The 23,601-nt window shown below is 36.6% G+C and overlaps 2 protein-coding genes across 5 annotated transcripts in view; both read left to right on the top strand.

Moving 5' to 3' along the window:
• LOC114355930 (uncharacterized) overlaps positions 1-23,601 on the top strand; it is a 121,941-nt gene that overhangs the window by 52,816 nt on the left and 45,524 nt on the right. The gene's annotated exons all lie outside the window — the stretch shown is intronic.
• LOC114355931 (probable chitinase 2) lies at positions 12,411-18,492 on the top strand. 3 transcript variants are annotated; one of them, XM_028308982.1, is made up of 8 exons: positions 12,411-12,492; positions 13,274-13,444; positions 13,858-13,958; positions 14,376-14,641; positions 16,458-16,618; positions 16,910-17,064; positions 17,348-17,612; positions 18,297-18,492. In XM_028308982.1, exons 1-8 carry the CDS (start codon positions 12,429-12,431, stop codon positions 18,329-18,331), a joined length of 1,218 nt encoding a protein of 405 aa, XP_028164783.1. In that variant the 5' UTR covers positions 12,411-12,428; the 3' UTR covers positions 18,332-18,492. The 3 variants fall into 3 exon arrangements, with proteins under 3 accessions (XP_028164783.1, XP_028164784.1, XP_028164782.1); XM_028308983.1 differs by having other exon boundaries at positions 18,300-18,451; XM_028308981.1 differs by lacking the exon at positions 18,297-18,492 and having other exon boundaries at positions 17,348-18,066.

Raw genomic sequence — 23,601 nt, forward strand, 5'->3', positions numbered from 1 at the left:
AAACCTGGTTGATGCGGAGGCTTGAAATAGCCGAATTTTTGTAAAGGTTTATTTCCATATTGCTGGAAGGGTTTGTAGCCTTGATTATGCGGAAGGCCAAATTTAAATTGTGGAGGAATTATCGGTTTGAAAGCATTAGAGCTGATAAAATGAGGCTGATTGCCTGAAAATTTCTGTTGAGTTGGCGTAAACGAATTGTTAGGTTTGGGTTGCGAATGCATTTTGAAAAATATTAGGATCATTTTATGATGCCCTGTAATAGGCGTGTGTGTGATCTACGCTTCTAACACATTATAAGTAGTTAAAGAGAAGCTGCTTTCATAGTTATTTGAAAAATAAACGAAGTGCGCACTCGACTGGGTGTAATTTGTTTACACGCAGAAAACCGATTGCGAAAATCCGAATGAAATCTTTCCGAAAGCCGGTGGAAAATTGAATTTTTAAGCCCATACGCGGGCTTTTAAGTTGCGGGTACTCGTAGTTTTGTTTTGGTAAACGCTGCGGGTCTACCCGCGCCGCACGCGACGTTTGCATTCTCTATATCTGTCTCTCTCGTGGAGCGCGCTTTAGTAAGGGAGTAAAAGGGAAGGATATAGACTAAAATGTTTGTCTTGTATTGCGGAATAGAACCTCTGTGGTGATAATTCAGTTGCCAGACGGTCGCAAAGTTTTGGGCCGTCCGAAATGTCGCTGTGTCCGAGTATTTTCGTAGGCCGCGGATAAAATGGATCAAATATGGACTCAGCTCTTTTGGCGGTGCATTTAGCAGGATAGGAGTCAGTTTGCAGACCTTATGTTTAAAAGTTTGATATTAATTTAAAATAATATGATTGCAATGTTTTAATGCAACAGTTAACTATAGAAAAGTTATTCCACTATGCTATGTTTTTTAGGAACCTTAAACTGCTACGTTATTGGTTTCAAGTTACTAAGCATTAAGGTATTAAATAGTTTTAGTAATTATTGTGATGAAACAGAACCTAAGGTATAACTTTTTAAAATTGAAATCATATTTTCTTAGAGACTTAAATGCTGGTCCAGTTTTATTGTTAAGGTTTTTATTAAAAATTGTTATAAATTATATGGAGTAAATTATTTCACAGTCTGTGAATACTTAATAATAGTTTTGTTATGACTAATTTTATTATAATAATATCGATATCAATACCAGTGTTGACTGGTTATGAGATAAAGCTGATAATTGATAACAAAGTCGCGTCATAGGAAAAATTATAATATTATTTGATACTTAAGATTATTGGAAACAAGATAAATTATTTATCAACAGATTATTATCAGCGATAATTTTTCGCATATTGATCATAAGATTGTGGTTTTTAAGTAACAATTTAGTGATAAAAAAGTCTAGGTGTGCCTAGATATTTATACAGGGTGATTTTTGTATCAGTGGCCAAATTTTCAGGAGCGACTCAGAATCAGTAACTTTATTGATTTTCAAAATTGGCACACGTGGATAATTTGCTTCGTTCATAGAAAAATACGTACACACAGTTTACTGCAAAGCTTAATAAACCTTAATTCTTTAGAAATTTCCATCGATGTAAACAAACACTTGTGCACACAATTACACTTTAATACTCACGTTTTCTTAATATCATACACATTATTTCACAAGCTCATGAAACCAATTTTATTCTCATGATGAAACAAATATGAAATCTAACATTGAAAACAAAATATTTTAACAAAATATTTGGATGGTGAAAATTTGTGCTTCATGTTAAAATGTCAAATCGACATTTGACGTTGAAATTTAGGTCCTATCTCTGGAAAATCTGTAAGTCATAGACAATATTCATAGATAATAATCTGTAAATTTTATCGATTTTATTTCAAGTATTCAATTATTTCAATGACCATTAATTACTTTGATAATATTAATTTAAAATAAAATATAAACGAGGTTATATTCAACAATCTATTTTTTCTTCATTGAATGCAACAACACACTTTGCGAAGAAGTCTTTGAATTCAGAGCCCCGATTACGGTAATTTTTAACGTCTCCAATCCAGACGCGTTTCTGATTCTGCAATACGATTGGTCAAAACAGCTGACGTACGCTGTTGAACGACCAATCGTATCGCAGAATCGAGAAGCGTGTCTGGATTGGAAACGTTAAAAGTTACCGTAATCGGGGCTCAGCTTTATTATACAGACGAGTGTCACATAAAAAAGGCATTTCGACCACTTTTCGACTGGTTTACGATTTTATTGTGCACTTTGTCTAGACCGACAGTATAATTNAAAACAATGAAAAAATGCTTTTCAAAATAAAACACACGTGTTTGTTGTCACGGCAAAAACCACATGGCCGATATTAATTGATTTTAGTTGTGTATCGCTGAGTGTTGCCATTACAGGCATTCAATAAATACTTTACGAAATATGAGGGTGGTACAATTTACCCGGCGGTACAATATACCGAACTCTCCCCTAACAGTCTACGCCAACTAACTGTTTCACTATTTTATATTACCGTGGCATATTATACGTGAATGTAGAGATATTTTATTAAAAAAAAAACACAATTACGACTCTGTTTCTATTGAGGCTCGAGGCTGTAAATAATACCTACAGATAGTACTAAAGGCAATCCTTAATGTTAGGTGAAGTGTACCTAATAGTGAAAAAACAATCCTTATTCACTTATTGCACCACTTACACAGCCGATTGTACTTATTACTCAACACTTTTCTTTAAACGTCCCATTTTAAAGTAGTTCACCGACCTGGGACAGTGACTATTATTCAATTTTCTATAAGCACGGTCTTTAGTGGAGCGAGCGCTGTCGGCAAACACACATTTGTGTCGCGCACTTCCGGCACTTTACTAAAATTACTTAGAAAATAGTTAAATTATTCCAAGTAATGCACTACTAAGTAGTTTCCTTTCCTTTCCCTTATCAAATGCACCAATTTCCAAGTTTAACTCTGGAACTGTTGATAGAGTCTTTGTCTAAACTCTAAGCGATCGCTTTCAATTGATGGCGATTACAATGTCGTCTACTAAATTCTCTTACGATTTATTGAAGTTTTTACAGGAAATGACTTCCAAAATAAAGATGATTTAACAGTTTGTCTAGATTCTACATCCTAAAGTAAAGTAATACGAAAATTCCTAACACCGTTGGTTAAAGGTTATGCTTCAAATTAAATATCAAACTATTAAAAAACTAATCCATTAGGAAATGTCAAATCTCCTTAGTCAGCCTCAGTGCGGGCACATACTTCTTTGCTTTTTTCTTCGGCTGTCATTTGATGATGAAGCAAAACTGTTCCTTGGTAATCTCCTTAATGCTCTGAGAAACTGGAAAGTGAACAAGTTTGAGGCGTAATATCGTTTTATCATTGTTTTCTGTTTATTTAATTGGTTTTTGTTTGAAGTATCAATCGCTGGACAAGTTTTTATATTTTCTTTTCAAAGTAACGTTTATATCGATAGATTTGATCTCGTAGACTTCATGAAGGGTTCATTTATATATTTTTTACGTTAATTCTGCGTAGGAATAAGTACTAAATTACCTTGTCTTCGTATAAAAAATTTAAAGTAAGTATGTAACACGAAATACATAATGTACCATGAAATTAACGTTTCATGTCGTAGTTACATTCCTAAATAACTTACAAAATTTACCGTGAAAAATTCACCAAAATACTGAAGCTTTGTATTGTAATTTTCGTATTCACTAACAAAATATTCCAGCCACTGCCATGATTCACCATTTGTAAGCAAATGAAGAATTGAAGCATTCTTCCCCGCCCAAATTACGTTTCTCCACTCCTACACTATCACGCCTACCGATCTGTATTGTGTCGGAATGAAACTCTTTGAAGGTAGTGGTTCTGAAAAAAGAAATAGAGTGGAAATAGGCCGGATTTTAAGACGGGCTCGTATTTGGGAGGACCGTTCAAACTTTAAAATAATGATTCTTTCTTAGCGTTTTTTCTTATTTATTCCAATCACAGATTCATGAACGCCAAATTTTAATATTTTATCAATCACAGGTTAAGGGCGTAATAGTATGGATACGGAAACTGAATATGGTTTCATATTTTTTGTACTTTCTGGTTGTGATGTTTTCGATTTGACATTGTCATCAATTGTAGAGATTGATGTAACAACAAAATACTAAAGTTCAGACTATGAAAACACTGGGTTTTTTGTATTGATAAATAATATCGAAATGGCGATACAAGACATTGTTAGAATTTACATAGCAATTTTGTTTTATTTTTTACTTTTGGACTTCTGCCAATTTAAAGTGCACACAACTCTTTATTTAAGATAAAATCTTTAACTTATTCAAGTGACTCTACGCTCTACTTTAAAAAAATGATTTATTTAATAAAAACCAGGGTCTTTTAAAGTCGACCATGCTAGTAGACAAACCCTCATTTCAATTCCAGCTTTGCATCCATAGCACGACTAAATAAATCCTAACCAGTCGTGTTGATGCCGCGGCGGCGTGCGCGCATACATATTTATGTAGGGTCGGTTCAACGCGACCAGCCAAGGCTGTTGCTAAGTACTGCGGCCTAAACCGACCGGTCGGTGTCACACGTGTGACATTATAATGTATTTACACGTGGATTTTTGTGAAAAAGTAGTAAGCACTGAAAAGAAATTGAACTTACAGTGGATAAGCTGCACATTTTTAGCAATTAAACACGGTTAAGTTGCTCAATGTAAACAAGGGTAATCTCAGAACTATTCATCCATTTCGATAGGAAAAGTATGTAGCAAATAAATAAGCCTTTGTACACAAAACTATTTGGATTTAAGAATAATTAAGACATTACATGCGTGTTTTGGAAGGAGTCCCTTGCAACAAACTTAAATTCCAGTTTAAAAAAATTATTTAAAATTATAATTGATAGAATTCGTTCTACTCTATTATGTGTGGCTATAGCAGAAGTCTTTGAGAAGGTTTTGTGAATCTACAAGATTTTTTCTTAAAAAAACCGCACTCTACCACAAGAATAACTACATAGGTACTTAAGATCCCCCTCTCCCGAGCCTTAACAACGCATAAAATTACTGGTACTTACTAAAACCAATACTTGCGATAAAATCAGTGTTTTTCAAAACTGGTAGTGGCGCGCGGTCCTTGACCCCTTTTGCGCGGGAACGCAGCGACCCTAGCGCTAAATTTGATAAAAATGGCGCCCGAGGCGTTTTGGAAGCTATTTTTTTATCTGTGATGATCAAGTTATCAACCTTCGCGCTAAAAAAGATAGCGGCCCGTCTTCACAGTAATATCTGGCTTTCTTTTGTTTTTTTCTTCCTATTTGGCTTTACACTGCGTTCTTTTGTTCAAAGTAAGTATATATAGTAAAGTAGCTATACTTACTTCAAACTACAAGACGTCAAGTAGAATGCTTGTAGATTATTTTTAACAAGGTGTTGCGTGTTGTTTACTTGTTTACATCCATCAGCTAGTCCATAATATTTAGACATCATAGCAGCTAGTATGCTATAACGTAACTTAAACGAATCAACTTACAGCAAAAGGAAAAAAAATAGAGCAATTTCAAATGTTATCCGAATCATATTTTTGTAGAATAAACTACAGAAACTATTTTCTTCTTTTCAAACGCGTAGCATTCAACAGCCCTGTGATGTCTCCGCCTTGGAGACGTAAATAAAAGTTGTTTCTATTTGAAGATACTGTCTTTTATTTTCGATTAAACACAGAGCTTACAAGATTGCCTATCGCCATTTTGTCTGGCGTATCAAGAAGAAAGAATCTCGGATACACATCCTGAATAATGCTTTTAAACCAGCTACGTTTGGATACGCGCTTATAATAACAAATTAAATACCGATATAAAATAACGATACATAACATATACTCCCCTCTTACAATTCCAATCAGTACTTATAAATCTAACTTAACAGGAGGTCTCCGGACTCTCTGTGAACGGACTACAGGAACTGGAGAATTGCCTGGTACATTTTTATCCTTAGTTACATTTGTTGGGGAATGAATATTATCACTATTTAACTTTAAATCTTCTACAGTTCTACCCGAGGAAACAATTGGAGATGCCTGAATTGTTTTCTCGTTTACAGGAATTGAAACATTTTCTGAAATAATACTAGACTCTTTTTCACTATTAAAGTTATCATTACATTTAATTAAAGGTAAAGTTTGAGAATCTATGGAATCATTAATATCTTTACTTTCTGAAGGTACAGAACGAATAATCTGATTTAAGTGTCTTTTCCAAATTAAACCTTCATTTAAAACTTTACACAAGTATGTTCTCTTTCCTAATACCTCATCGATAACACATTTAGTAAAAACTTTCTTATTAGGGTTTCTGTAATCTCTACAATAAACATATTCCCCTTCCTCAAACGATTCCTCTCTTCTACTTAAGTTCCCTTCCTTGTACATACAATTACTTTCCTTGTTCAATAATAAATCAAAACGAGTTCTTAATTTCCTTTGAAACATTAACTGAGATGNTTCTTTGATTAAGATCCTATTTTGACGATCACATTACTGATCACAACTATTCACAACATCAATCAGAAGAGGGATTGATCTTAACTATACAAACGATCTTTAAAAATCTAATAATCGTCTGTTGCAGTCCGTAAATGACATTTACAGATGCGATTAACGAGAGATTTTGTCGCATCACTAGTAGATCAACTGACATAGACTAAAAATTCGTCAATGTCAGTTGGCCATATTTGTTTACATTTAGGGAAATTTCTAAAGAACTAAGGTATAGACATAATGGTGAGCGAAATTAAGCAATAACCTTTAAAACTTAATATGTATATAGGCACACGCGAATTAGACTTCCAATATTTTTTTTTTGCGAGAAATAACAAGATTAAAAATAATTAAAAAAGATAAAGTTGTGTTGTCAAATTGTTCTAAAGAGTTTATTAAAAAAATTTGGAGACTGATTACAAAGTCACCCTGTATAGTAGTTAGCAACACCACCTGGTAACTAATTTTTTCAGAGCTGTGGTATAGAGGTAGCTACTGAGTACCTATTTTGATAATAATATTAGGTGATTATTATGTAAGTATGTGCTATAGGTAGGTATACATACATTGTAACTATGAAGACATAGAGACCTCCGCAGCTCCGGTTGAAGGTTAAAGTCACATTACAGAAAGGAATTCTGAGTTAGAACCGATGAAAATTGGAGTAAATTCGGATTCTCGATCTTGAATAGAGACCACTTCTTACAAACATCCTCCTGCTTGATAGACCGACGAATTATAGAAGACTAGCTTTCCGCCCGCGGCTTCGCCCGCGTGGAATTTTGTCTGTCACAGAAAAACTTTATCGCGCGCGTCCCTGTTTCAAAAACCGGGATAAAAACTATCCTATGTTCTTTCCCGGGACTCAAACTATCTCTATGCCAAATTTCATCAAAATCGGTTTCGAGGTTTAAGCGGGAAAGCGTAACAGACAGACAGACAGACAGACAGACAGAGTTACTTTCGCATTTATAATATTATAGTTGGGATAGTGGCAGTGGAATCTTCTTCTTATCGTGTCGACAACAAACCTACACAGTGTCAGCCCAAAACTCCGCTACAAGAGTGGCGTTGTCAGCAGCATTCATTAAATCCTCCTGAGTGCAGTTGCTCGGGCACTCAGGGCACGACATCATGTGCTTTATCGACTGGGGAAGTAAACCGCACCTGCACTCCAGTAGAATGATAAAAGCGGAAGATCAAGCTGCGACTTTAATACGTCCAGCCCAGGACAGCCATTCCCTAAAAAACATAATTTTTGGGCACGCACATAAGCTCCTCTATGTATAAGTTAGGCTCAAAATATTAAACTGACTGCCCCGTCAAATTCGTACCAGCCACGTTCATGATTTTTAACACTATTTGTTAGATCGCCGTATATGTAACTATGTAATGGAATCTAATTCTTGTATCATCATGAAACTTGGCAATTATATGTAGATTAGATGACAATACAATATTGTGGTATGTACCATCAAACTGGTCTGATGATGGGACTGGAAGGTGGCCATAGGAACTCCTGAACAAAACGGCAGGAACTCCTAAACGAAACGGCGGAATTTTTGGCCTTTTAGTTTTTTTTTAATGCAAAACAAGGCAGGTATTTGACCACAATCGCACCTGATGTTAAGTGGGATGCAGTCTAGGATGGTACATATCTGCCGTGTAAGTGCCTATTCACTCTCGCCTTGAAAAGGCCCGGATTAAAGTTTTCGGGAAAGACAGCAGCAGGCAACGAATTCCAGTCCCTAGCTGTTCGCATTAATAATTAAAGTGCAGTAATTAAAGCGTGTTTCGGAGCCTCATAAGCTCTCATAAGGCATTTAAAGCCACAACAATAAATAATTAGCTGGATTTATTACTCGAATGAACTAACAGGCCGAGAGACTTATCCTTTTGTATTGGAAAAATTAAAAGGGCATTAAAGATTCTGTTTGCATTCCAATAATTGGAATCCTCGCATACAAATAACTAACAGTTTAACGCGAAGCTATTAAGCGAATCCCGTCTTTATTGTAAACGGTCGGTGGAATTTAAAAAAACCGTTTTATTTTTTCCCATTTGGTTTAACAAGTTAAATACAAATCTGTTGGATATTGGTATTATTAAAATCGGTGTTATTGGGACATATAATAGAAAAGTAACAGTGAATACATTTTTCACCGTGACGATAGAAAAACGGCCTGAGGTTTAGAATTAGAGCTGGTAGAGTTAGAAGCTTGGCTCTGCATCATCATCATCATCATCATCTGGCTGTTGCCCTTTACAGTCCACTGCTGGACTATGAGCCTCCTCCACTAAAGTGGAGGGTTTTGCCATAATCCCCACGCTTGGCAGGCGGGTTGGAGAGGGCAGTATAAAAGATTGATGTTTTCAGAGAGCGCTGCTGCCCGTTCTCTGTTTGATGTGTAGTCCCTGAGTCTCCTCTTACGACACCCGCGGGAAGAGTCGGGGTTGGTGACAAATGTATTCTACTCTGCCGTCACCACACGGCTCTATATGTAAGAACATAAAAATACCTGTTCGTATTATTATTATAAAGAGCTGTGGTTTTCTGTATAAAGAAATAAAATAAAATACATGAGATTTGATAACTTTTTACATACCTACATCTGTTCTTCTTGGCAACATTGTCTAGAAAGAAAATAATCGGTATCTAATGTGATCTAATCATAATCATAATAGCACGGGCGCGCGGGCTTAATCAAAGTTTACAAAGATTTTATCGGTCAGATTAGTTACTAAGTAGGTAAGTGTATACCTATACTATTCGGATTACATAAATTTTTTGGGTTCCTTGCTTAAGGAGACCTTACCGGATTACACATTGTTGTACTGTCGATCAAGGAGGCTTTTTTTTAGAATTTTCTTAGAGATGTATGAAAATTAAACGTCTAAAGCTTCAACCACACCAACGCGTGCAGATCGCCATCGCCGCGCGTGATTCATCATCATCATCGTCATCATCATCATCATCATCATCATTTCAGCCATAGGACGTCCACTGCTGAACATAGGCCTCCTCCCCCAATGCTTTCCATGTTGATCGATTGGCAGCGGTCTGCGTCCATATATATACGTAAACGAACCAAAGTTGCTGACATAGCCCGACGGATTAGCAAGCTGAAGTGGCAATGGGCAGGGCACATAGTACGCAGAACTGACGGCCGATGGGGCAGCAAGGTTCTGGAATGGAGGCCGCGTACCGGAAAACGCAGCGTGGGACGTCCACCTACAAGGTGGACCGACGACATCGTAAAGGTAGCAGGGAAGCGCGCGTGATTAAAGGCCATCAAAGGCCAATGACTGGTCGCGCGACCCATGACAGTTCACGCGACCTGTCATTTCCCTATACCTATGATCGCGCCGATAGCGGTCTGCACACGTTGGTGTGGTCGAAGCATAATGCAATGTAAAAATACAAACGCCAAGGACTCAAATAGAATACATTTTCTAAGAAATATAGGCAATGAAAAGAAAATGTAAGGACAGGGATGTTTGCAGAATAAATCCTTAGTGCACGAGTTCGATTCGCACTTGACTGATTTTAAATTCGCAAGTTTCTTGATGATCGACCGCAGTCATAGTACCTAAAACTAATCAATACCTAATCGATCGTCTAGCTCTAGATGTTAAAATGATGATAAAGAGAAGTAGGCTGATTAAATAGTCTTAAGTATTAAGATAATACGAGTAGGTGCCTATAGTACATCAAGATACAATACACGATAACACTTCGCAAGCACTGATTTCTTTGCCAAATAATTTGTTTGTACAGTTGACAGCACGTCAGACTGAAGATTTTGTTGCATATTCGATCCTATTATAACGGCTTATGGTCCTTCAATGCTTAGCTTGATGCCTGTACCAATGTGCTAATCCCTTCATAGTTGCGGCCAAGTGCTATGCCAGAGGTTTATGAACAAGAAGATTGGGGTTTTACTGTATAAAACCCCTATCTTCTTGTTCATAAACCTCTGGCATAGCACGGTGGAAACGATAAGTGATCACAAGATATCGAAAAACTGTTTGATCTTGTAAGAGACTCGCGAGCTCGCTCAAACGGTATCAATAATAGGATACAGAATAAACTGGATCTATCCGAAAATTTAATGTACAGCTTCCATACCATTTAGTACCACAGACGATAGCTCTATTATTAGTCCTAAGACATCCATGGGAACCATGTTCTTCTTCACCGCTACACTCTTGCCAGAGTGGTCGTCGTCGTCACACCCGGTCCGGTGGCAAGCCTCAATAATTCGCCATTCCTCCCGCACTGCAGCCTTTCTTAGAGCACTCGTGGAGTGGAACATTGAGTTGGTCACGGGCCACGGCCATGCTAAATATGTTTATTTATTGAAATTGAAAAAAATTATTGTCAGACCGGGGTCCATAATCGTGTTAGTAACAATTTTCAATTTATGATAAGCAGGTGCAAATTAAAAACCAATATAAGTGCCCTTGAACGACCTTGTTGCATTTCTACCTAATTGCGTTTTAATGTAATTACTTATCACGATGACAGATATTATCAAATAATTAAATACCCGTATTAATGTTGTTACTATAGATACTATACCTACAAAAACACTAATATCTAATACCATTAAATGTCAATCAATCATTATTTTATTTTATTTCTTTTCATAGTCCACTGCTGGATGATAGATTAGTCCAAAAAGCCGCCCTCTGGTTATTGCGTGAAGAAGAAACAATAAATCCTCACTCGTGTTCGTATAAAAAATCAAAATGATTTATTAAAAGGTGACTGAGTTTCTTCCGCCACTTCTATATGTTGTCCCGAAGTGGTGGTAGGGCAAGCTATATTTGGGACGTGTATAAGTGCCTGAATTTGAAAAAAAAAACCGCTACCAACCGGCCTTTGTGGAAATCATTGGCGGAGGCCTATATTCAGACTGAGGACGTCCTATGGCTGAAATGATGATGATGGTGATGATAAGGCTCTCAAAGAGCACTTTTACACTTCCCAACCCTACCACTGCTTCGGGACTGTAATATGGGCCAGTGCTGAGAAGAAGCAGCGCAAGGAATTCAGTCTCCAGTACTGTCCACCTGTAGGTAGATATAAAATTTACACGCATGTTAGTTATTACATTTCCATAATATAGTCACGTTAAGATAATAAAAATGGAATTTCCATAATCTATACTTATAATAAATCTGTAGAGAGGTAAATTCTGTACATGAAATATATTTTCAAAATAACTATCAGGGGGTGATTAGTGATCGATACTGATGCCAAAAATGCAATCAGTAAATTTTTTGTCTGTCTGTCTGTCTGTCTGTCCGTCTGTATGTTCCTTATAGAAACAAAAACTTCTCGACGGATTTTAACGAAACTTGGTACAATTATTCTTCATACTCCTGGGCAGGTTATAGTATACTTAGGAATTCCCACGGGAACGGGAATTAGCGGGAAACTCCTTTTGTATGAAAAATCTAAACCGCTTAAGTTAGACGCTTGAAATTTGGCATGCAGGTACCTTAGTAAACTTAAAGCTTAGTTACAATAGTATATTGCAAAATTCCCATGGGAACGGGAGTTAGCGGGAAAAAACATTTGAATGAAAAAATCTAAACCGCGTAAGATAGATGAAGGGGATAAAACGGGATCAACGCGTACGAAGTCGCGGGCGGCCGCTAGTATGTACTAAAAGAAAGTCACGTTAAACTATGTAGATTTCACCAGCATAATTTTTTGTAGCTGCTAATGTTTATTTACATGCAGTGTTTATTCAGGCTGTAATTATGTGATAAAAGTAATTGATTTTTTGTTCTATCAATTTTGTAATAAATTTATCTGATAAAGGAAATGTATATATTCTTGTAATAGCAGTCTTGAATGCCATAGTAAAGTTCGAACCAGGCTTCACTATGGGATTGATTTTATTATTTGTGTTGAGTTTTTGTGCCAGTGCGGTGTTCGCGAATGACGATAGTAAGATACGATTTTATTTTGTTTTAGAGATTAACAGAAATTACTTCAAATTAATACAATTCACGAATATTTTGAAGCTTCCTTCAATAGTTCAAATTACACTTCCATGTCCAAACTGACATGACCATACTCTCTGCAGCAAGCCAGCTCTTTTCGGATTACCAGGCTGATTCAATTTCAGATGCTTTTTTTATCTGCTGTACCAAAGGAAGTTCACTCTACCAAACATCATAATTATTATTGTCATCAGCCTATAAGCATCAGCAGACTATTGCTGGATATAGACCTCTCTCAATATTAGCCATTTTGATCCTGTCTTTGGTTTATCGTCTAACATTAGCATAGCATCCTTACCCTAGCATTCTTTAATCGTTTACTCCAGCTGCCACCCATCAATTCTTCTTGTCGTTACGACAACAAACCTATACGGTGTCAGCCCAAAACTCCGCTACAAGAGTGGTATTGTCAGTATTTTCACCAATCAATGAAATTAAATAATACAGTTACAGTTAATTTTCAGTTCCAAATATTAGTGTTTGTTTAGACTCTAAACTTTAAAGCTTATGCCTTGGAATTTTGTTTCCTAATAATTAACCCAAGATATTCCGAAGAATTAGCAAGCGTTACGGTCGATGGGGCAGAAAGGTTCTGGAATGGAGGCCAAATACAGTGACATCCTCCCAAAAAGTAGACAGAACGGATCATTAGAAGTCCTCTGGCTGAAATGATGATTATTATCAACCTAAGAAGTTAGCTACATAACATTAACGTCTTCTTACAGAAATAGTAGTCTGCTACTATGGCACATGGGCGACATACCGGACTGGCTTGGGCAAGTTCGACGTAGACGACATCGACCCATTCCTCTGCACGCATCTGGTATATGCCTTCATCGGCATTAATGCTGAAGGAACAGCATTGGCACTTGACCCTGAGCTTGATGTTGAGAGAGGTTAGTGCAAAAAATAGATAGGTGCAGAAGACAGGCACGATATCGCCAAAAGCGCGCGAAGTGTCGCGAACCAGTGTGTCTAAACTAGTATAGGTACAAAATGAAGTACGTAGGTACAGATGATTGTCTTCAATTACTAATACTTATCTATTTTACGTTGAATTCTACATACATTGCTCGTGTTCCACCTCAGTCCTCCTAGGTGGACTATGGGCACTTTTTCTAGCTGATGATCCATCTTTGCAATATTATCATCATAACAAATCAAACGGAATAGGGAAAAGTCTCCAAAGAATTTCGGTATTAGAGTATTTCAAGACTTGTCTTATCAAAACGTTGATTCTTTCATAGTTCAGTCCTCCTTCCTCTATTTCTTTGTCTTATCTACTAACAGAGTTTGAAAATATATACAGGTAACTTCAAGAACTTCACTTCGTTGAAAGAAAAGAACCCGAACCTCAAAACGCTTGTAGCTGTCGGAGGATGGAGCGAAGGATCAGCTAATTACTCTATTGTAAGTACCTACTTACTTTTCTACTACAGTTGTTATTTATAGTATTATTAACATACTTAGGATTTGGAATTATCTACCTTCCGAATCGATTTTACTAACAAAGTAGCAGATAGTTTAATTGTATGTATCAGCAAATCAGCTTAGTAAACGACTTAGTAACAAACAAGTACATGCAGATTATCTCTAATTATCAATCTTGAATAGGCCGTAAATGTACCCCAATATCTAAACTAAGTAGCAACAGCAACAGCTTGTGACCACGGCTGCAGCATCGCAGCCGAAACGTCAAGCCGTGAGTACATAATGTAACTCATTAATAAACGTCGCGTTAAGACCCGTGTCTTACTACATATTTTAATTGAAATGGAACGCGAAAGTTTAAAATCTTATATTTTACAATATTAAATATTATTGCAGATGGCAGCAGAACCAGAATATCGGCAGAACTTCATCAACACCTCTCTGGCAATGATACTGGAATACAACTTCGATGGTCTGGACGTAGACTGGGAGTACCCCAATCGCAGAGACACGGTGCATGGTGAAGACGACATTGAGAACTTCAGCACTCTCCTTAAGGAGTTGAGGGAGGAATTCGATAATTACGGTCTACTGCTGACAGTCGCTGTATCTGCTGTGGAGGAAGCTGCTGTGCAGTCCTATGACGTTCCAAGTGTTGCCAAGTAAGGGAGAGTCCGCTAATTTGGACCAGTTTTTTTCAATCCCATTTTACACATAGTTTTCTTTTGTTTTTGCTAATGTCCATGGTATATAATAAAAGATACATTATTCAACATACTATTTCATAAGTATTAATTAACATGATTGTTGTATATTTAGCACAAATAAACAAAGTACGAGTTCAGTGTGCCTACCATGAGTTTACGTTAGGTGAGCTCGCTAGCGAATACGTCAAAAAATTCTATGAAGATTTTATTTCTTGAAAGTAGCCACTAGGGGCGCTGCACAATATGTCATACATTTAAATGTCATTTTTTTACGCAGTCGCTAGCGAGCACACCTAACATAAACTCATGGTAGGCACACAGAGCTTCGGTCCAATTTAGCCAACCGGTTTGATAATTTGTACCACAGGGTTACTAAATTGGATTTCAATAAATTTAAAACTATGGCAAAATATTATACGATACATTCTTAACAAATTAGGAAACGAAAAGGAACAGTAGTTAATAACATAGACAATCGATATTGTTTTACACGTTATCACGATTTTGAGTACAAGTTTTGTAATTCCAATTATCGTAACGCACACTTGTACCTAATCTACTTTGCCAGTCTTTTGCTATCATTTATTGTTAGTCAAACATAACTACGCTATTATAACTTCAAAATATGATTTACAAAAAAAAAAACAAAATCTTTTGGCAAAGTTCCATACAACTTGATGTGATACAATTTAGCAGACTAGGTGATAGTGCTTTTAAAAAATCGGTAAAAAATATAGCTTATAAATACCGAAAAATGTTTCAAATAATTGTAATCCACACTAATTTACGCTTCTAAATAATATATTAGAAACACCCTGTGATTCAATTTAACAAAATTACAAACTAAACATGTATTGTCAAAAGTTTTTTTTTTATATCCACAACGAGGAAGCTCTTGGCCTGTATCTCACCAATAAAATAAATAAAACAATGAAAAAATACTTTTCAAAATAAAACACACGTGTTTGTTGTCACGGCAATAACCACATGGCCGATATTAATTGTTTTAGTTGTGTATCGCTGAGTGTTGCAATTACAAACATTCAATAAATACATTACGAAATATGAGGGTGGTACAATTTACCCGGCGGTACAATATACCGAACTCTCCCCTATGTTCTTCCATGCTAAAGCCACAGATAATATAATACTAGCTTTTAATATATTGCGCCGTAGATAGCGTATCAGTTGTTTGCGTTGAGGCTAATGTTAGTGAGATGAGCAAGACAATTTGTGCCTAGAGTCTTTAATCTATATCTCTATAGCACAAAGTAAAATGTATCGCTATAGCACAAAATCTACTTAGTTTCGGGTTAGTCAATTGGTGACAGTTGAATTTTTTGTTAATACTCGTATGTACCATTTAAAATCCTTTATATTCTTAGTACAATCCGCTGCTCACGCTGGTGTTTAAAATAAAGATTTACACAAAATAAATAAATAACACTAAGTATACTATTAGACACATCATTTGCTATTATCACAGACCAGTTAATGAATGTTGAGCGTTCAAGATAGTTAAAGGCACTACATTACATTACAAGGGGGACTGACAACATCATAAAGGTAGCAGGAAAGCGCTGGACGCAGGCCCCTACCAACCGGTCAACATGGAAAGCATTGGGGGAGGCCTATGTTCAGCAGTGAACGTCCTATGGCTGAGATGATGATGATGATGAATGTCCTTACTTATCTCTTCTACTACTTACTCGAATTCTTCATTATATTCCACTTTAAGCATTAATTATATTAATCCAGCTTTCCTCACCAGGTACGTAGACTACATTGGCGTCATGACGTATGACATGCACGGCGCCTGGGACTCCGTGACCGGCCACAACGCGCCTCTGTTCATAAGTGAAGGCGAGAGTGCTGAAAACGAAAGCACTCTGTACAACGTCAATAACGCTGTCCAGTATTGGCTTAGTGCAGGTAATGACCTTCAGATCTTCTTTGAGAAACAATACTTCGTAAAACAAGTATTTTATAGTATTAGGTTGTTTTGATGCTGAAGATGTAATTCTCATCTTCTTCTCTTCGTTGACTTTTCACGAGTGGTCTTGGTCATCATATCTGCTTTGGTAGCAAGCCTCGCAATCTATTGCCATTCATCTTGCACTGCAGCCCTCCTTTGAGTGATTCAGTCAGACCGATGATTGCGGCTTTCATTTAATCTGTAGCACTATAATTACTTCGCCTTAAAAAACTCCTTTATTATTCCAGGATGTCCTCCCGAGAAGTTAGTTATGGGGGTTCCATTCTATGGGCGCACTTTTAACCTGAGTGACCCTTCAGTTAACGCTCCAAATTCACCTTCCAACGGAGCCGGTCTCGCCGGTCCTTACACTGCCGAAAGTGGATATGTCGGGTATAATGAGGTACGTGCTGTTTATAAATCCACACAGATTAACAATGTTACAACAATAATATTGTAATAGGTAATAAACAAATTATAATGATCGATCATCTTCTTCATCGAGAAGGTTCTAATCCTTGAATGAAGACCACGTAAATTAGAAAAACTTCTTAAGATCCTCTTCTACAAGGAAATATGTATAAAATAAGGGAGCATTTATCCAAAACGCAATTATTTTACAACAGCTATAACCTACATTATAGAAAAAGATGTGCTTATTTAATTTAATCTTTTTTTTTTCTCAGTTCTGCTATATCCTCCAGAACGAGTCTTCTTGGACCGTCCAAACCGACAACCTTGCCAAAGTGCCTTACGCCTTCCTCGACTACAACTGGGTATCTTTTGATAACGTTGAGTCCATGACCGCCAAAGTGGAGTACGCCAACAGCTTCAACCTTCGCGGCATCATGCTCTGGAGTATCGAGACTGATGACTTCCACGGCCTCTGTGGAGAGGGAACATTCCCTCTGCTGAACACCATCAACACAGTTCTAGCAGAAGGCTCAACAGGTACGACATCCGAACAAGATACTACTACGGTTTCTTCAACAGATGTGACAGAAGATTCTGATGGATCGAATAGTAGTTTTACCACAACTCCTACACCCGCTGTATTTTTATTATTAATTTATTTTATATTACTTTGAAGTTTTGAACCAATAATTTAATGTGATAACTTATACTTTTTGTAAGAATACGGGTTAGCTGTGATGAGAAATTTTAAATATTGACCCGGTGAGATTACAAAAGTGCAGTCCGTGAAGCTGCGACTGTGCTTAACGAAATACTCGTAATAATATTATAGACTGACTGATAGCTAAATTAATACTTAAATATTTATTGCTAACCATATTTTTTTGTAACCATGATAATATCGTATTATGTTTTACAATAACCTGTTAGGCACACAACTTGTTCCTAGCTGTAACCGCGGTATGTGTAACCCGATAGAAAGTAAAATAATAATTTATAACCTTCTTATATACCTACCTCTAACTTAAACTTATTTAAAATAAAAAGTTTGTACCTATTTTCGTACCCTGGATTTTTATAATATTGATTTTGTTTAAGGTTAATATTATACTAGCTGCTATCCAAAAGGCTGCTATCTTCTTGTCCAACAAATTCATGCTTATGTTTGACTGAATGTTATGAAAAATGATCAATTCAAATAACTTCCACAATTTATTTCAGAAGCCAGACACAACAATCCCCCTGGCCATCATTAAATATGGAAACCTAAGAATTGAAGACAAATCCATAGTACAAGTATTATGAATCTCCCAGAGTGCCAGGAGACGGCACTTTTTTCATAATTAACAAGGCAAAGAAAATAAACAATATATTATTCTGCAAAATTAATGTTTAATTTTATGAGACACACACACAAACTTCATCTTTGATAGTGTAACCACAGTATACACTCGGCATCAAATAAATAGCACCTCCCGCGACAAGCACTTATCAAACGTAGGTATGCATCCCCACTTCCCACCGACATTGGTACCATTTGAAAGCCTAATTCTAAACTTCATTTCATTAAAGGAAAGGTTTTACCTCAAAAATGTGTCTTTAGAAGGATCCAGAGTCACTTCTTCAAAAAATAGGTAGTTACGCTTGAGCCAACTTTTATGGCTATAAAACTGTTAACAAAATGGTGCTTGACTCTTGAGACGTCATTAACAATATGGTGTAGCTTACACCATAATGATATTGTTAATGACATTGAGCAAACATTTTTTAAATACCTTCGCGAAGTAAATAAACCTTCTGTACTAGTACTTATTATTATTCTGTGCCCATACTGAAACTGTCATAATATACCGGGAGTTATTCTCGGATAAAAGTTTGGTCGAATCGGGCCTTAAAGGTTGTTCTTCGCAAAATCTCAATGTAGGTAGGTACATACCTATGTTTGTTTGTTCCCTTAATTATTGTTTCAACCCCCATCATTCAAGGACGAGTCCAAGGTCGCGCTCGCTATTAAAGGCGCACTTAATCTCGGCCGTCAGCGCACAACTCTTCAAAACTCACTCCGCGACACCAGTTGACGCGGCCCGTTCTATTTTGCTTTTGTTTTATTGAGAATTAGCGGCCTCGCGACTTCGTACGCGTGGATCTCGTTTTAGATTTTTCATACAAAAGGATTTTCCCGCTAATTCCCGTTCCCGTGGGAATTCTTAAGTATCCTATAACCTGCCCAAGAGTATGAAGAAAAATTGTAGCTAGTTTCGTTAAAATCCGTCGAGTAGTTTTTGTTTCTATAAGGAACATACATACAGACAGACAGACAGACAGACAGACAAAAATTTTACTGATTGCATTTTTGGCATCAGTATCGATCACTAATCACCCCCTGATAGTTATTTTGGAAATATATTTCATGTACAGAATTGACCTCTCTACAGATTTATTATAAGTATAAAATAAATTCCGGCTGGCGTTATGAAGATGACGCATTAGTTTAGAAGTCCTAGTGATGAGAAAGCGAATCCTCTATGCAGTCTACACACCAAACATAGATAGTACAAGTCTTCAACATGATTCTTTTGAAATAAAGCCGCAGATTAGTCTTTTTCAGAATCGATTATAATGGTAGAGCCTCGCACGTGTCGCTACCTATACTAATACTCCAACCACACCAACGCGTGCAGATCGCCATCGCAAGCGCGATCACGGCGCGATCATAGGGAAATGACAGGTCGCGTGTACTGTCATGGGTCGCGCGACCTGTCATTGGCCTTTAATGATCTGGGCCATTCTTATTCTTACGCATTTTTGTGTGAGATGTAAGAATAGCATATGTTTTTAAAGAAAATCAGTGCACTGTATNTAACGATACATAACAAGCCCTGCCACCCCACACATTGTTGCGACTAATTGGTTTTAGTGCGTTCTTTTATTTCATTAAAGTGTTTGTACAAGATAGAGACAAAGGAATTCCTCTAAAAGCTGGCAACAACGGCTCGGGGTGTTATTTCATTAACAAATCCATTTAGCTGACACGTTATGATGCAGGAGTGCTAAGTTGAATAAAACTCATGCCTGTAATACATTAGCAACCTAAAAACGGTGGGATAAGAACTCTTTTAGTGTATTTGTTCTCGATATATTAACGTAATTTTCATACAGAGTATTGAAACTTTCAGTGCTAACTAAACTCAATGGTATCATGATCTAAAAAGTTAATATTTCTTACATTATTTTGGCTTTTTTTTATTTAATTAACAATCTATTTAATGAAACATTCTTTACATAAAACCTCGTTGTTGTATATTTTAAAAGTAATAAGGTTAGTTTATTAATAAAAAAACAGAAGCGTGTGTAAGAAACTGAATTATAAACCTAAAAACAGCTTTACAAGAGCAACTTTACGAGCTAAAAAATTACTTTTAAGTGGCCATTATTTATTTGTAACAGAGGTTATTGATTTCATTAAAGTTTTTTATAACAAATAGGTAACAATTCTATGTTTAGATATTATTAGAATTTAAAGCCTAGGCAAGATATTAAGTTTAAAGAAATGTTATCCTCGGCTTTCCCAATAACCATGATGAGATTTTACGAATACGAGTACGTAGGTAAGTTTCATAAAAGTATTTTAAGTAAATTAGTAACATATTATAAATAAAGCAATATCGTGTTTTTTGGTCCGGAATTCGAGTATTAACAAAATATAGGCAGTTCTTGTTTCTTTATACATACCTACTCAGTTTTCCGTCAAAAATAAATGAAATTTGTTTTTTTTTTGTACACCTTACGTGGCATACAACAACAACAAACAATTTGAAACCAATAAAAACAGGAGATATTTTTGTTTCCTCTTTATTTCTGATAAAAAGTACGTACCAATTAATTTTGGATTAAGAGCGTTTACGCCGTTTGGCGCAAAAACAGTACTTTTTCAACTCGTTACAATCATTAACCAGTAATACTACAAATATGTTATAGGCATAAATAGTTAGACAATTTCGTCGTCTAAATAGTTAATTGAGAAAATATTGCGATTAGTTTAGCATTTAAGAATTCTATCCAGATAAGTCCACACAGGTTTTGTAAATTTCCACTTTAGCGTCAGTTTACAAGCTGAAATTCTTATAAAAACACTGTGAAAACGATTTAACAAACATATATATCCTATAGCATAGATCCTTGGGCAAATAGTTATCTGAGAAAATTTTTAGATTTAAGCATTTTACACTAAGAAATCACAAATTAAAAGAACGTGAAATACCCAAAAATCAAAGTGATTTTTTCACCAATATTCTTCCTTTATTCACCACAAAAATAGCATAATATAATAGAAGAATATCTTATCTAAAATATTTACTTTGAAATTTTAAATAATTCATTGTAATTTTTTTTCTATGAGTATTTGAAAACTACTATAAATCGCCGCGCACGAATCGTTCAAATTCAGTCCGCCTCGAGGCGTTCTAGAGTGAGGTCACGTCGCTCGGTGCTCTGCTGACATGTGTCATGCGTACGTTGATCTTTGACAGGTAGCTGGACTTTTATAGTGTATCCGAAAAATCTTGGTGGTAGATTTTGCGATCACGTGGTAATTAAAATATTTTATTGTTATTTTTCATTACAGTCTATTTTTACTACAAATTATATTTCAGACGTAATGAAAAATAAAATTAAGTTATTTTTAGCGATGAAACGAAAACGAATGACGAATATTTGGAACAGCAAGTTATGTATGTATACCTACTAATATTATAAAGAGGAATAATACTAATAATTTATTTGCCATAAATAGGTGGTTACAGAATAGTTAATAGGAATGCTCTGCTAGCAAGGACCCACCTAGTTGTAGGGGGAACATACACAACATATTACAGTCGGAAAATCTTTGCGGTAGGTACCTCGGATTGTAGTTAGTTGGACAGTGGTCATTTGACCGCCACTTGAATCGTCTCACCCCTAAGCTTTTGGCTACCGCCGGCGCACTAAGCCGGTTGATGCCTAATCTCGGAGGCCCGGCTGCACTGAGTCGCTGACTATACTTTTGCGTCGCGCGTTATATGGTCCTATATGGGGCTCGAGTATGGCACAGTGCTGTGTAGTCGTGGAGCATCCTACTGTTCAAAAAAGCGCAACGCATGATATCACTGAGGCACAGGCTGAGGTAATTCGTGGATACCGCATAGTATCCGCAGTCCGTCTATTCCCGGTTGTGGACACTGACTATGTCCCTACTGAGGATAAATGGGAAAAAAATTTTGTCATTAGTTGCGACGTATAACAATCCTACTAATATTATAAATGCGAAAGTTTGGATGTCTGGATGTTTGTTACCTACTCTTTCACTCAAAAACTACTGAACGGATTTTGTTGAAACTTTACAGTATTATTGTTCATAAACCAGATCAACATAATTATAGGCTATAAGTTATGACGATATGTGACAAATAAATTTCAATAAATAAATAAGACGTGTCTAAAAAGCGCAATCTATCGTCATTGGTTAAAATCTACAGCGCTGGACAAACTACTGTTTTTGACGTTCGTAAATATTCATGCGGGGGAAGCTGTGAAACGCCATCTATCAACATGATATCAAACAACAAATTTTACGAACTAAGGAGTAAAACGAGTGTAACATTTGAAAATGTTATTTTTTTTATTTTTACGATTCAATGGATCATAAGTTTTTGAACGTAAATACGCTCGGGGCGAAGGGCGCGGGGAGTGCGCGCCGCAGGCGCAGCGTCTCGGCCAGAGACAGACTGCCACACTCGCCAGCCTCGCTTGACACTTGAACTTGAGCACCCGCGTACCGCTTGATGCGGCGCGCGTCTTAATAAATCGATCTCGTTGGCGTTTTTTCATAGTGCGAGTTTAATAAAACTTTAATAAAACCTCACAGTTAATGAAACTTAAGTGTCTAGCCTACATTTCATCCCGTAACTGGGTAAGTTGTGCATCTCTTATTATTTGTTAAGATAGGGTATGTTCCTAAATAGTAATTAATGCTTTTTATAGTAGAAGTTAAGTGTTGTTGCTTATAGCATAGATTTACGCTTATTAATATTTTAGCGAATTGTGTAGGTAAATTGGTTGGTATAAATTATGTTCCTTGAAGCGAAATTACTTAATTATTTTCTTATTAGCCATCAGTTAACTGAAACCGTTTCTGCTATCTACAACTGCCACTACATCCCAGTAAATTAAATGCCTAGACCTCTTCTAGTACTTGCTGGCCGTCTTCCCTAGCTTGGCTTATATTCTTCCGCCTGTTTGAAATCACCTAATCAAGATTCGTGGCAGTACAATCTCTTACCCCACACGAAGGCTAATATAAAACAATGTTTATGCAGGAATTACGGCCGGGCTCAGTTTGAGCTAGGACTTATTGTGGACCGTTCCGGAGGGGACAGAGAAGTGGACATCACGGCGTCCCACGGGGACCGCAGGAGGCCGCACAGGGGAGTCTGGCACAAGTGTTACGTGGAACCGATCTTTTTACAACCTACCCACCTGTACCTTAAAA

This window comes from Ostrinia furnacalis, unplaced genomic scaffold (genome assembly GCF_004193835.3).
Source record: "Ostrinia furnacalis isolate ACB-3 unplaced genomic scaffold, ASM419383v2 OfSCF2576, whole genome shotgun sequence".
NCBI lineage: Eukaryota > Metazoa > Arthropoda > Insecta > Lepidoptera > Crambidae > Ostrinia > Ostrinia furnacalis.